The 16,165-nt window shown below is 39.3% G+C and overlaps 1 protein-coding gene across 11 annotated transcripts in view; it reads left to right on the top strand.

Annotated features, from left to right (window-relative positions):
• GTDC1 (glycosyltransferase like domain containing 1) overlaps positions 1 to 16,165 on the top strand; it is a 184,366-nt gene that overhangs the window by 49,921 nt on the left and 118,280 nt on the right. For all 11 annotated transcript variants that reach the window (XR_010606382.1, XM_065637514.1, XM_065637517.1 and 8 more), the window contains one exon: positions 9,905 to 10,115. Coding sequence is in view for 10 of the 11 variants with exons in the window: in XM_065637514.1 (XP_065493586.1) it covers positions 9,934 to 10,115 (182 nt within the window). In the remaining variant the exon portion in view is untranslated. The remainder of the gene's footprint in view (positions 1 to 9,904; positions 10,116 to 16,165) is intronic.

Here is a 16,165-nt window from a genome sequence, read left to right as displayed (position 1 = left end):
AAGAAGTGGGAGTATTAAGCACAGCCCTTGCATGTATGAGGCGTAAAGGGTTTCCCATGTTGGCATTTCTGGCATTTCATCATATCAGCGATGTCAGAAAGAGCACCTACTAACAGCCAGCTATACTTGAATTAGTTAGGATTTTCCAGTAATGGCCTTAAAATAGTTTATTGAGCTCTGAACGCTGCAGCGAGGATGTACCCCCGTAGTCATGGCCATTATAAACCACACTTCACGTTAATGTTTGCAGGAGGAGCACGCTGGGTTCTGCAGGTTTTCTGAAGTGGCCGATGAGTGCCAGCATCATTTTGGTTTTGTTGAACAGGATGTTTGATTTTGATAAGAGTTTTCAGGTTTGAGGAGGAAAGTTTTATGAGCATGGCCAGTTGACTCAGGCAGAGGAAATGATTTTCAGGCTTCTTTTTTTTTTTTTATCTTGGCGGAGAAGTGATTGTCAAGTGACACTAAAACTGAAATATTAAGTGAATTTTACTATCTTCATGACTTTTAATGAAGTAAAATTAAAAAAAAGAGCTGTCTTTAACTCTTCTCATTGGAGGCTACAATGCAGAGCTTATGCTATAGCCAGATTTTGGTGTGTGCCACAAAAGCAAAACTTTAAAGGCACAGGTTTTCTGATGATGTTGGTTTTAATGGTTCTTTTCTAATACCGGCCATCTGATGATCTTCAAGGAAAAAAAGAATTACATCTTGATGTCTTCTTTGCATGTCCTTGCCTTGCTGTTATATGTGGCAGTGCAAAAAAGGGCCATGGTCCTCCCGTGTCTGTTAGACTCTCCCTTAGACATTAATATTTATTCATTTTGCAGTATCCACTTTTAAAACATCAGCTCAGAACCTAAACCTGTTTACAAAACAACCTTCCCAAACAGATTGTTTTGAGATGCTTGTATATCGCTTTTATTAATGAAAAAAAAAAATCCTGAAATGTTCACCATTAAAATTGACAGATGATACCAGACATCTTTATTTAACTCATGTCAGTATTTTTCAGCTTTCTGCGATGTGTGTATCCATAGATACTTTCCAGTGGGGGATGTAGGCACCTTAACTTTCTTATAGTCGCACAGTAAAATAAAATATAAGAATATGCTTTTTTCATTGCTTTAAGCAAATCCCTGGAAGTATTTCACAGGCTTTGCGGACAACAGAGTGGAAAAAACTGGTGAAAGTCGTAAGATTTGCTGTTCTTGGGTCAGCACAGATCTTAGGGAATACCTGGAGAGAGCCATCGGAAAGCACTTTGACTGTACTCCGGAGCCTTTACTGTACTACAGCCCTTTCAGACTGTTTAGTGAAAACTTCATAGGGAAATTATCTAAAGGAAACATGATGCTGCACCACTAAATTAAATGGGCAACTCTCATTGTGCTAGATTTATAAATTGATGTGGGTTGTGGGTAACAGATCTTCCGTGTGTCAAGTTGGAAATAGGATGTAAATACTCTTCAAATGGAAAAATATGTTTAGCACCATATAAAGTCCTCGGTCGATGTTGTATGATGTTTACTATGGAATCTGAGAGCTTTTGAGCAGTTTCTGATGCTGAATTGAGTTAATGAAGTTAATGAAATGTATCTTTGTTCTCATAGATTCATAGTGTGAAACATTGGTTGAGGTCCTCCTGACAAGACAAGAGTTGGACAAGTGAAAAACCAAAAATTATTTCATCTGTTGTATTCTATACTTACTAGTTAAAATTAAGGGCTTTTTTGTACAGCTAGCTTTGCAACCTTGGAGTTACTTTATGAGTCACAAGACTGTCATATCCAAACTGCTGTAGGGATCTAATACGTAAATGCTGCTTCTTATAAACAAATGAAAACCTGATGATTTATTCTCTTCACTTGGTGAAAGCTTCTGTAGCTTTGCAAAATCCTCATGATTATAATTTTAAATTGCTTGTGTTGCAGATTTTTAGGTGTATGGCAGATATATTTGGCACCCCTTTTGAAGTCCATTTTCCGTCACGACTGGACCTCACCGACATGTGTTGTGAAGTTCACATATCTGTCCCTCGGTAATACCACTCTGTGTGGGACTCCTCCTGGATTTCACAGCTGAACTCAATTTGACAGTAAATCTCATCCCATCCTTTTTGTTGACTCAAGGTGTGACTGAAGATGCAGATCCTTTCATCACATATTCAAAGGGATAGTTTCTGACTGCAAAATAAATCTGGCTTGTGCCCACTCAAAAGTTGCTGCCAAACTTCTCGGGCTACCAAGCCTAATGTTTCAATTAATGTTTAAGTTAACTGTTGCAATTCCAGGTTTTGTACAAGAGGAGCATTTTAAGTGCTAAATCTCAAATTTCCATGACATGAGAATGGTTCGCTGTTCGTCATTTAAGGTTTTTACTATTTCAAATTTGCTGTGGAAAACTAAACCAACTTTTTGACGAAGGACAGTTCTGTTATCTCAGGGAGCAGTTAATGATGGCTTCTACGAACTATAGATTGTCTTTGAAATAAAATTAGTTAAAATATCTGCAAGTCATTTTTTGAGTGTGTATATATATACGTTCTTAAACTGGCTATAAGTGCAGGTCGTAATGCCTACCTTTCTATACAGAAACTGCTCTGAAGCCCAGAATGTGTAGAGCACATTTCTCATCTTAGTCCTAATAAATTGGAGAAATTTCAAAATGCCAGCCCATTATTCCCAGACTGGTGCCTTTTCTGTAATAGGGAACTAGCAACTAATATGTCTACTGTCAAGTTTAAAAATAGCGCTACATCTCCCATTACCACACCTATTAGTTCTCTATCCACTTGGAGATATTCTAAATCAAGTATTGTTCATCTGTTTAAACCTAATGTAAGCCCTCAAGATCATCAATATTATCAAATTTATAGTAATTGGTACAGTACTGGAAAAGATGAGTCTTGCAAACTGCCTTGAGCCTTCAAGCACTGTAAACATAGTCCAAATAAGTTGGATAAAACCAACATACCATGAAACAACATTGGCAGTCTCTGTTAAAGTAAGTTATCATTATTCCAGGCTTTTGAATTACATGGCAAATGGGAGCTTATAATGAACTGTTAAATCAGAAGAACTAATTTTCTATCAACTACAAATGCTAACCTTGCATTTTCAGGTTATGCTCTTACATTAGATCTGTACTGGGCTTTCTGAAAAACCTGTTACTGGCTGAAGAGCTACCCGAAATAACCTTAGAACTTTTTGCGAATCATAGGATGGTTTGGGTTGAAGGGCCCTCCCCAGCTCCCCTGGTGCCCCCCTGCCATGAGCAGGGACATCTGCACCAGCTCAGGTTGCTCAGAGCCCCGTCCAGCCTGGCCTGGGATGTCTCCAGGGATGGTTCAGCCACCGCCTCTCTGGCCAACCTGGGCCAGGCTCTCACCACCCTCAGTGTAAAAATTCCTTCCTCATGTCCAGCCTGAATCTCCCTCCTTTAGTTTAAAACCATCACCCCGTGTCCTGTCGCAGCAGGCCGCACTAAAAAGTCTGTCCCCATCTTTCTTGTAGGCCCCTTTTCAGTACTGAAAGGCCCCTTTTAAGTACTGAAGATAAGGGATTGTTTAATATCTACTGCTCTGCGGCGTGCTCGTATGAACTTCTGTAAATCTGTTTGGACTATTAAAAGGAAAAAATGGTGGAAGAAACTGTGGAAGCGTAACCCAGTTTGCTGGCGATGGGTGGTTGTGGCTGTAGTGGTTTTCCTGGCAGGTCATGGCCCCTGTTTCTCTACCACTCTTTCATCCTTTCCCATTCTCTTTTGGCTTAGAAATCAAGCAAACGTCCTTCTAATTAAATAGCAAAAATAATGACTTTGCCTTTGTGAATCTGAACTTGCTAAAATAGTTTACAGACTGTTTAGTTTCGCTGATACCCTCTTCTGGACGAAGTAGACCGACCGCTTAGTAGGTCAATTAGAGACATCCAAATCAAGTTGTGTGTTGTAATTGCTGTTCACAATGTACTGGGAATCAGGAGATTGGGCGGTGAAATTTCCCTGAAAATACCTCTTTTGAGTGCTGTATTCTGAAGGGGGATGTGTGCTTCCCACCGAGGTAGTGTGGCTGTATCTGGTTTTGAGTTAACCATAAATGTGATACACAGATGTTCTTCTCCACTGGAAAAAAAATAAATTGCAATAATTTACTTTATTCAATACAGATTAAGATCTTCAAAGATGTTGATTTGAGGATGTCTAGAAGTATAAATGCGAAGTATTTATAACAATCTTGGACTGTCAGGAAGGAAGGTGAAAATAAAATTTGAAGGATTAAATTTTTTTGCTTTTCTATAGCTGAAAAAACCCCCCCACAACACATCTAATTTACAGCAAGAGATAAAAGCCATTACTGACTTTGCATAGATGAAGTAATAAAACAATTTAAATACTGAGTTTTAAAACGCATGCTCGGCATCTGCATCAACAACTTTTTCATATGGATTTATAGCAATATTGTTTGCTTAACATGCACAGGATAATGTGCAGATTTTACACCATGTTATTTTCTAAACATGTAAACTCCAAAAGGAGCCATTAGGGTCTCTTGTGTCAGGGTGGCTCTGGATTAATCTTGAAATTGTAACTTTCCCGCTGTTGCATTTCAGGGTAGAAAGCAGAGATACAAGAACGGAGCCTGTTGATCCTCACAGTTTGTGTTTCAGTTAAAATCAAAACAATTCTTTAAAAGTTCTATTGTTCGCAATTCAGAATGCATCGTCTCAAGTGCTGCGGTGCTTCCCACCTCTGCGGGATGGACACCCGTCCCGTGCTCTGACCTGTGAGCATTTTGAGGAATGTAATTCTGAGAATGAGGGAAAAAAAGTGCATATTTTAAAGTGCATTATAAGCACTTGGGTTTTCAATAGATGTGTATTAACAGTACGGCTTAAAATAGTCCATTGAAGAGTAACTTGGCAGTCCTTTAGGCAAATGCTTCAAATAAGTGTCATAAATAAGCTTTACACCGAAAGGGATTTTGAGGCGGAATTCTCAGATGCGGGAATCCTTACCTGAGAACGTTGGGAATTCTGTCATTTTTTCCCATTCAGTTTGGTTTTATTTCTGGCTGGGAATTAATTATCAATGTAACGAAGACAGTCTTTGCAAACGTATATGTAGATTATAAGCACAGAAAAATGAAATGTTACATTTTAGTGTTTAGCGAAACAAAACCAGGCAGCACAATCCCTCCTGGTTTCGGTGGTGACTGTTCGGTGTCCTCGCTGCCTGCAGGTAACGCTGGTTTTTGGTGTTCTGTAGGTGTTTGCAACTCTCAGGTTGTGTGGATGGGCCAGACTGCGGTTTATGGGTGTCACCAGTAAATTAATATCGGTGCCGATACAGACGTCCAAATAAAAGTGAGCAATTTTGGTTTACCGCATTCTCAAAAGAGGTAGAGAATTTCTTGCTTTTTCGCGTTGATTTATACCAAAGATCAATTAAGCAGCATTCTCGCCTTGCGCGCTTGTAGAGTTTAGTAATGACAAACCTCCCAGCCGGTACTTTTGGGTGATCTAAATAGGAGTTGAATTTTGGTCAAAACTTTAAAAACGTGTTTGTGTTGAAGGTAGAGCTCTGGGGTTTCGGTGAGTCACTGGTGTGAGTGGGAGGGGAAGGCAGGCTCTTTCAATCTGGGTCTGTGTGCGTCTACACGCGGCGTCCCCGCTCCGGATGGGTGCGTGTCCTGGGGCTGGGAGAAAGGCAAAGATCCTGTAACAATCCTATGGAAAAATCCCATTTTACCGGAACGTGAAAAGTTTTTGTGTGTATCAGGTATTACGGTGTGTTGATCTGAAATCGTCCATAGATGTATTTACGTCCACAATTTGTACCTGCTGGGTTTTGTAATCAGTTGAGTTATAAGATACCGAACCACGTGTGCTCTGGATACGGCGGTGGAATAAATGTCTCATACGTGTGGGACTGTGACCGTTAAAACAATCATTACTGAAACCATATACCTTATTTCCTGTAACTAATAGCAGCTCTCTACCTATGGAATATATTAACAATTATTCCTTTGGTTTTGGATTGTTGCTCAACTATTTTGTTGGACAGATATTTAAACATGATCTGTAATTTATGTTGTCTGAGTACGTCAATGAACGGAGCTAATTATGGCTTTCTGATGTGAGCTATGCTGATGTTTGTGAAACCACGCTTCTGTTTAAAAGACAGAGTGAACGTATGTTCTTTAATAAATCATGGAAAATGATGAGTTTTCTCTGCCTAGGTTGGTTAACAAAAATACTTTAATTGCTGTTCAACTCGAGTTCAAAAAGAAGCAACGATTTCTGTGGCTTCTTGAACAGTTAATTCTTCTGTGCCATTGAAGTCAATTTTTATTTATTATTCTGTGTAGTGCTCAGAATTTCTTTTTGAAGGAAAGTTATTGGGTCAAACAGCGGTGGCCCATTTAGGGGCTCCATCACTTGCCGTTTTTCTGCAATGTTCTCACTGTGTGCTGGATCTGAAGCAGATGACAAAAGCCCTCGATGAACGTGGCTTTGAGAAACAGCACCTAATCACCTACCTAAGTTTCTCAGTACTTTAATATACCTCTGTATGAGTCATGTCATTTTTGGCCCTGTTACCATCCTGAGAGGATTTTCTTATTTTCAGATAGTTTCTTATTAATATATATCCTGAAGAATGTGCTGCTAACGGTCAGTACGGGCAGAGTAACAAATTTTCAAAGCAATTTTTTGAGAGGAACACCCAGGATTGTTGGCTCCAGAGAGGAAGCACTGTAATGAGAAAGGGGAAGCCGTTCTGTTTTTCTAATATTTGTTGTTTTCTTTGAAATGGGGAAAAGAATACCTGGAGTGATTTATATTTAATTGAGGATTGCATTCCATCAGATACGGTGAATGTTCTCAGGCCATTTATCAGCTGTGTCTTTTCAAGACCTCTGAGGAGTCTGCGGTACATATTTACCTTAACTTGGCTAGGTCAAGGGAAATAAAGCAAAAATAATAGATGTTATTTTTGTACGTGAACAAAACTAGAAGTCATGTGGGTGAAATATGAGGTAAATAACAGTGTCCTACCTCCTCTGTGCCTTTTTAAATACGAGAAATTATTAGTTATATATAATTTTTTTTGCATTATCAGTGTATCTCTTTAAATCAGAGAATTTATTGGCTTTTTCCTTGTTCCAGCTTAGTCAATCCCTGAAGTCAACGAGACATATATTGTGCTCCCATTATTCTTTAGTAGTTTCATGTTTAAGTAGCCTCTTGTTAAGAAAAAAAAAACAAACAAAGCAAGAACAAAACATGCCACAGTTGCTCCTTATTTAACACATTTTATAAATGCAATTGGATGTATATTTCTGGTGAGGTGCGAGGATAATAGGACACTAGAATCCTACAAGTGCTATTGAGGATTTTAGTGAGCAGTACCTAAATTTTTGGGCAACGAGAGTTTTGTAAGAAAGCCTTAGAGCTTCAAGTCGTCTCTGATAGATGCGTCATTGCTGCTTTTCACCCGCATGTGCTGCTGCCGTGGGGTCTACACGTGTTATTGTGAAGAATTAGGCAGCAAGAACCATTTAACCCCCGCTCCGCGACGCATCCGCAATTTCAACCCCATTTCCCAGTGTAATTAGCTGAAGGGAATTTATTGCACGGCAATGTTTGTGTAATATTTGCATAACGCGCTTTTATCAATAGATCTAAAGGTAGGATAAAGGCAGAATAACCTAAATGTCAGGGTCTTTAAGCAAGAAGGAAACCCGAGAACTGAGAGAGTCTCTTACCGTCAGCACATACAGTCATTCTCTGTCCCCGCGAGGGGCGTACGGTGAAAACTGTCGCAAAAAAAACCCAAAGAGCACATTGTTGATTCAGCTAAACCTAGCGATAAACCGGTTTCAGAACCAGTCTGATGAAGTGCGATTTGATCAGATATTTCATGAGCGAATTGCTTTATTACTGATACCGCTAATGATTTGTAAATTAACTGCAACTCATTCTCCCTGAGTGACTGACTCAGTGGCATTTACCAACTTTTCACGTATCCCTTTTTTTAGGGGGCTGAATTTGCAAAATGCTTCCTTCTTGTCTTTTGAGTTAAATTTTTGACGACGTTTGATGACAAGCGTAGCATGATTAATTACGAATTGTTCTTTAGGTGAATAGTGCATATCCTAAAACACAGCTTGTGTTTTTATAGCAGTTATTACCCTGCAGGCTCCAGAAGGGCTTTGGAGTCGAGACTCTGATTTCGGTTACATCATTGTAAATTCAGAAAACGTCAGTGATCTCAAAAGTGTGATGATGATGATTTTTTTTTTTTTTTTTTTTTTTGAAATTAGGTCAGTGGAAAAGAGAGCTGAATCTGCTTTGCTACCCGAAAAGAAGCAAGCTCCAAAATGGAGTGAAATCTCTGCTTCTACAAGGCAATCATTTTTCTTTTGAAAGGAACATATTTGTCCACAAAAATAATTTATTTGAAACAGTATGGGGGAGTGAATAATAAAGCGAATTATAATACATATCCAGGCTGGATTAGGGCAAGGAAAGTCATAGCATGGAATACTTTTTCTCTTGCTGATTAATCTGTAATGACCCGGGAGATCTACATTGCTGTTTCTGTTTGCTCCATGATGGGTCGATGACTCAAAGCGATCTAAAGGCTTCTTATATTTTCTCTTGCAATTAGATTTAGTCAGCGTTTGGGTTTTTATTGCTGGCTAGTTGATCTTTCGATAGCTACAGTGCACTTGTAAGGTGGGTTTGTTGGCTTCTTTTCTACCCTCTGATCACAAATCCGTACTTTTTTGGACCTGATCTTGAATTTAACTAAATTGCAAGGTTGAGATGGTGATTGAGATTTTCTGGAGAGTATGTAGCTCTCTGTTGAATTCTCACTTTTTGTCAGCAGAGGCTTTGAGAAGATAAGGATTACAGTCTGAAACCACCAGAAATTACAGGTCAGGAAATGCACGTACGGCCTTGCGATATACGGCATCAAACGTGACGCTCCAGCAAAGAAGTTTAAAGCAGAGTCCTCCCTTTTTAAGGGTATGCAGAGAAGGAAACCATCAGAGAAGCAGTCTTGGATGGTGAATACCTTTCAGGGTTTTGTTTTCAACTTCTGTCTGTGATGGTTTTGCTCAAAGCATCTGAAAAGTGGCTTTTTCAGTCCCCCAAGTCTGTGACTCACGAAAGAGATGAGCAATAGTCACAGGGTTTTCGTCTTTCCCGTCGCTTTGGGCAGCACGTTTTGCATCCTGTTTGCGAGCAGCTTTGGGGTTTCTCAGCTCAGAGCTTCCTTAAGCCTGCGAGACTCTTCTTTTCCAGCCATTTTGGAGTATTCAAAAAAAAGAACGTCGCTTGGATGGGGATCTCAGCTCCCAGGGATGCAGGAGAGTCCTGAGGGATGCTCAGACTGCATCTCCCCAGGCTGCTTTGTGGCTTTAACTCACCCAAATTAACATTATTAGCAACTCTTGGGGCTGAAGGTGTGCTGGGATTGTTCTTTGGCTTTATCTACCACCAGGAAAAGGGGGGGAACCTATGTAAAAATGAACAAACTACTTCCTAACCTATGGAAGAATGCTGTATTTAAGAGTGTGTAAAGTAAAGCTGCTTTTAAATATCTGATTGAAAAGAGAACAGTAAATTCAAAATACAGTATTTCTTAAGTCATGCATGTTTTGGTTGATTTAAAAATTAAAATGGTATCTTTTTAATGGTTGAAAGTAATAGGTGTGATAATTATGTCATCAAGTAGCCTTTTCTGAAGTAAACTCATAATGTGAAAGATTAATTTCGTAGGAAAAATGAAGACACTGTAAGGCCTTGTAATACGTTTCTTCTTTCTCCAGTATCCTTTTCTCAAATGAATGAAAGTGTATTTCTAAAGGAAAATATTTCTCTGCTGTCATTTTCAGAATCCAGACGGATCTGAAGTACTTGAAAAATGAGTGTTCTTCTCATTGAAGCCTTTTATGGTGGTTCCCACAAGCAGCTGATGGATCTTCTCCAGGAAGAGCTACAAGACGACTGTGTCCTCTGTACCCTCCCTGCCAAGAAGTGGCATTGGAAAGCACGGACTGCTGCGCTTTATTTCATGCAAACAGTGCCAACAAGTACTAATTACAGGTAACCCAGGAACTGAATAATCTCAAAACTCAAATTACAGGGAGACCTTCAACAGGTCTCGTGAGCCAACTCTTCAGTTATGTGCATGCAGGTGTCTGTGCGCAAGCAAATGGAGATTTGCCATGGACAATACAAGTTTTTCTTCTTGCATTGACTTCATTGAGTATAAAATATGGGAAATTACCGCCACGCTTTAGAGTTTTAGACTGTTTGTCTTGCATTGCTAGTCCTTGTAGTCTCCAAGAATGCAAGTATATGGATACCTGTTTGCGTATAGTGTATATGTTCCTTTGATTTTAAAATTATCAGGTGAATTCGGTAATACCGAAAGTTTTAAACTGTGCTTCGCAGGTTAAGTTAAAAGATGGGATAGACGTGAGCACTGCAAACTTCTTCACTTGCCCTCCGAGGTATCTTTTAGCAGGTCTGATTTATCAGTGTAGTACTTGGGCTGACCCGGAGGATTAAGGGAGCAGTTTTATCTTAATTGTGGTCTGGGTCTGTAGTGCGACAGCAACTGTGGATGTCAATTATGCATTTATGTAAGTGGCAAATTTCTATCAGCTAGAACCTGGCCTGATAAAAGCCGACTATTTAGGTCAACAGATAGCTATCATGCAGTGAGAATCGGTTACTCCAGAACCGAGCTGTCTTTAAACCCAACAATTTCGCTTGGCCTACCTGACGGGTTGAGATGTGATGAGGTGATTGTATTGAGCAGTGAGATATCGCGTGGCAGAGCATCACGGTCTGGGTGGTAAATGATCGCTCAGTTGACTTTGTACCTTCGCGGAGAGAGACTGTTGGTGCACGAGGATGTTTTAGCACAAGCAGCTGCTTTTCAGCAACAGAATGAACTTCAGCAGGACTCTAAGAACACCCAAATAACGTGTTGAGTAGTTACAGTTCAGGACTGAGTCTGGTGTTTGTTACCAGGAGCAAGTAGACATAGTTGGCTGGGGAAGGAATATGATTTTTCAAGGGTAGATTTTGTGCTATAGAAGGCTGCAGTTGAACAGTGTTACCCAACACAATGTCTAATCCGTTTTGGAATGCATACTATATAAACGTACACCTTTTCTGTGCTTGCTTCTGGCTTGCATTTAAAATAAGCTACCATCCCAAGCCAAATGTTATAATTAATTTTCCCCGGTTTGTCTTGTGCGAGGCATTTAGCGTCGGCTTCCTATTGCTTTCCTTTTGCAACAATTTTGTTTCGGAGGAGTGTGTATGACAAACTGTTATGTAAATTTGTCTTGTATCACAAGCACATCCTCCAACGCATCGCAATGTTATCTGTGTTCCTTCAAGGTCAGCAGCCCAAGCTGTCCAGCACTAACTGTATTAAACTAATCAGACATCACTCATAGACATACACTTCATTAGTTTAACTTACAGTTACATTGACCTAAGATAACTTAACTCCAATTTGTCAAGTAACCCACATCCTGGGGGAAGGGGGAGGGAATAACTACAAAAAAACCCCACCAAAAACAACTACCCCCCCCTAAAAAAAACCCCAAAACAATGAAAAAAAAAAAACCACCTTCAACTCATAAGCTTGAAAATTCACTTGAAGTGAATAAACTTGCAATCTGTCATAGACTTATGTGCAAATATAACCTTTACTGACAGCAAATAAATCTGATCTAACCAATAGAGCATCTTAGAGAGGAAAGTTGTTTTTTGGGTTTTTTTTGCTGTTGCCGTTCGGGTTTGATCAGACAGAATGAAATAGTCAAAGTTCACAAAGATGGGATGTTTAAGAAAGGGTATGTACCTTATCCTCATGGGCAGGATAAAATTTTAGGAGCAAGGGCTGATGTGACTCGTGAGAGGAAAACTCATTAGAGGTACCTTCTACTTTACTTGCACATTTTTAATGTTTGTTTTGTAATTGAATGTTTAAAGTATTTTATTAAATTGAAAGTATAAGTGCATCAGACTACAACCTAACGAGGCTGACTACTCTCTTCTATTAGAGGAAACGTTGATTAAAATTAACATTGATTCTTTTATTTCTAGCTTGCTAGTAACCGCTAAATATCAGCTTCCCAAGTAGTATCTTGTTAAGACAAAATTCTCACTGCAAACTGACAGGAGTGTGTGTTTTGAATTACACCTTTAAATATTTTAACCTTCTCCTGAGGTCATGAGAAATACTAGATTTGCATTATTTATCGTATTGACATTATTTGTAGAATAAAAGTTTTACAAGCGATTTTCATAACTGTGACATTTCATAAATACCTTGTTTCTGTTTGTGCATTTAATAATGCAGAGAGTTCACAAGTACTTCGATTGCAAACACTTTTGGTAACAGAGCTGCATTACTAAATTTTTATTTTCAAACTGTACTTTGTTTCAAGATGCTGGTATGTATCAGAAATAATACTAATGCTAGTAAGTCTGGGATACATCTATACAGCAGTAGTAGATATGTGTTTTAAAAGATACATGCTTTTTTACATATAAGCTGATTATGAGAAGGGAGCAGGTTTGTTAGTTTTCAAATGATGTTCAGTGAGTTAAGGAACATTTTAAAAAGTGCTTTTGAAGCAGAGTATACAGTGCAGAATCGTAGATGCTAAATTCAGATACTCTGCAGCGACCAGAGAGTTTATGTGATGAAGTCGCAAATACTTTTATTGCAGAACAGCCGTGTACTCCCTTGAGTAAGAATTAAAGCTGAATTGGTAACAAACGGCACATCCAACGTTACTTTTGTGAACCGTGTGGCCGATACCTTGGTGTGTGATGACATGATGTTCCCATGCAGGAACGAGGAGATCTCCCCAGAATTGTCACTGAGAGGACATGTCCTCGCTCTTCAAGGGGAACATATGTAGCGGTTCTGGAAGTTAGTATTTTATCCACAACGCTGCAGAGATTTATATTTACTCCCAAATTCAAAGGCTGTTTTCTTGCTTTAGAAAAGGTGTTGCTTTTCTGTTTTCATGGCTTCATGTCTGCAGTCATCTCCTTGAAGGAGGATGGGAGCCCTGATGAGTGGGGAAGATCAGACTCCCGGTGAGTCCCTCCAACGCCCATAAGGAGAGTTTTTCAAGGTGGCACACTTGGCTAGTAAACTTGCAATGGTCTACTATATTGACGTACAACAACCCCAGAACTGCACAGTTTGAAGAGCTTTTCTTAATTGCTACGCAGAGACGCACATGATTTTTTCCTTAATTGGCAAGAAGGCGTCGCATTCGGACAAGGAGTTTCATCCTTGTGGTGGCGATTTCCGAATTGCAGCATGTGAAAGGTACTGGAAAAGGGCGGGATTACTGGCTGCTTTCTCTACACAAGTGTTTTCAACAGTTACGGAGTTTTGTTATCAGTTGACGGAATATTATCATCTTCGTTCCATAAATTAGGAAGGTCCGGCAGAGGTTGCTGGGGGCCTGCAGAGCTGTGGCCTGGTCTGCTTGGTCTCCCAACGTGCTTCAGGCACCTGAAACTCTTCGATAAATGTCTGATCTTGTCTGAAGTTGTTTTCCATAGCACACAGGGACTATTCAATCATTCTAGGAAAGCACGTAACAAAAAAGAATTTTTTTTAGCCTTTTTTTTTCGTCTCCTCTTAATTCTAGGAAACTTCTCAAATTTGAAAACGCTGAAGAATTTAATGAAAAAAGAAAAGGTTGCTTTTGCTTTTTCTGTAATTCTATTCTTTATTACCATAAGCAATCTTTTACATTTCAAATAATAAAACAGTTGATATGACACACTAGATGGAAGCATTTTATATTTTAGGGACTATCCTCTGCAGAAAGTAATTCAAAACCAAAAAAGTTCGTAGTGTAAGACTTAGATCTTCCAAATGGAGAGACTAAATGTAGCGTAGCTTCCAGTTTGTTTTAATAGCACTGCTAGATTATTTTAAAAAAATATATATATATAAAAATATCATGTGTAACATTCAGTACTGCCCCCCAGGTAGCTGTTCATATGAATAAAGATTTTATTTGTAACAGACTCGAGCCCTGAAATAGCCCTAGGGTAAATGCTAGCATATATATAACCCTTGATATTTGACAACTGTATTTTAAAGACAAACTCTGTGCTTTTTACATTTTACGAAAGAGAAAACAAATCATTGTTTTCAATTAATAGAACTCTGGAAAAAAAACAAAACAAAACAACCTGGGGGGCATGGTGTTCAGTAATGCAGAGTATATTCCAAGAGTATATAATGTAGATGTGTGGATTTTTTTTTTTTTTTAAATAACCTGTGAAGACTACTAGATCTAAGAATGTTTCAGATCTGATGCCTTCATTCTGTTCTATAAGGAGAAAATGTGTTGTTATAGAGTGAATTCTTTATGAAGTGATGGTTAACGTCACCTAAATGTCCTCTTAGAAATGGTGATCCTGTGAATTTTAATTCCAGTGAGTAATTCAGTGCGTAAGTATAAGCAGTCCCACTGAAAACAGAACACAGCTAGCATGTGTGAGCATTCATAAGCGAGAATACTTGCTGTTTTCTAGACATTTTCTTTAAAAAAAAAGAATACCTGCAAGTAATGCGTCCTGGGGAAGATGTTTGAAGCTGTGAACTGAAGCAAGGCAGGGCAAATTTCAGCCTTTTTGTTAAAGCTGAGTCCATAGATGCCCATTAGTGCTGGGGACATTTCTGTCTTTGTACGTCTTTATGTCAAATACTGGAAGTGCAGCTTCGTATAATCTTCATAGGCACTGGAATTATTTTTCCCTGCATTAGAGGCCTTCCCAGCATTTGACCCTATTAAATACTCAGGTAAGAAATCAATAAATTGTATGTGTGAGTACTGTGTTAGTTAAATAAAAGATGACCATGTATCTGCAAATTAAAAAAGTAGTTTACCTGATACTACATTTGTTTTCTTTGGCATATTTTATGATGTTTTCTTCTGTATATGGGTGAATAAAACTTGAATCTCATTTATAGTATTGACTACAAAGAGTGTGTATTTTGGTGTTACTGCTCAACTTCATGGCATTTGCAGGTGGGACGTGGCTCAGCTTGTTGGAATTGCTGAATAACTTTCTGCCCAGAGCTTTCACACCATTTCTTTGTTCCTCAGTGTAAGTTTAAGAACTGTGTCTATCTGTGTTTTAGCTGCAGTTTTAGCTCAGATGCAGTGGAACGTGCTCCTAAAGAATAGACTGAGTCGCCTTGTGTACTTTGATTAGTCGATATAGGGGGGATGAAGAGATAATAATAGCCAGTATCCTCTGAAAACAGGGTTCAGGTCTCATCTCTGATTAAAAATATCACGTGGGTGTAACTTAATTCTGAAGCTTCACTCATAGATACAAAGAGTGACATCCTTGCCTTGCTACAGAGGTGTCCAAATGCAGGAATAACAGAAATCCTCCGTTTAAAGGGGCGCAGGAGGGTGCAGGAGATACTACTTAGACTGAACTTGCTTTTTTTTTTTTTTTTTTTTTTTTTTTTTTTTTTTTTGAAACAAATAAGTTGAGTTCGCCGAGGTTAGTTCACGCATACCCATTCGTCCTGCCCACGCTTTGCACCCGCTGGTTGGGATCTAGCTTTGCACCGGGGACCAGATGGCCGTCCTAGCGCCGTGTTGAGCCTAAACTAATAAACCCCGCCGAGATACGAGACACAGGCACCGTGTACTGAGCTAAAACAACTTGGTGACTTCTGACCAGAGCTGGCTGGTGTCCAGCCAGCTTAAAGTGTAAGCGAAGGGAATATACATCCATATGGAACGGCATGAAGCTCCACCACTTATCACAGATGATGCCCTCCACTTCTGTAGCCCCGGATAATAGAGGGTGTCCCAGCCTGAATTAACGGGTGTGAAATTCTTTCTGAGGGAGAACTTGGAGACCATCTGATGCTGGAAGTACGTAACGTGGGAACGTACGTGTAAAAACCGGGGTTTTGTGTGATTCGGGGTTAATACCGCCCAAAATCTGTTCTGAAAACTTCTTCTGAAAACGTTCTCGTGCAAAGTAAACTTCTAAGGAAGAGCGTATAACCGAATGTATTTGAGAATGATTTTTATCAGAACACTGATGTAAATGAATGCTTCGGT

Source organism: Caloenas nicobarica, chromosome 6 (genome assembly GCF_036013445.1).
Source record: "Caloenas nicobarica isolate bCalNic1 chromosome 6, bCalNic1.hap1, whole genome shotgun sequence".
In the NCBI taxonomy this organism is placed as follows: domain Eukaryota; kingdom Metazoa; phylum Chordata; class Aves; order Columbiformes; family Columbidae; genus Caloenas; species Caloenas nicobarica.
Note: the sequence above shows the minus strand (reverse complement) of the source record. Positions and strands in the feature narration are given on the sequence as shown.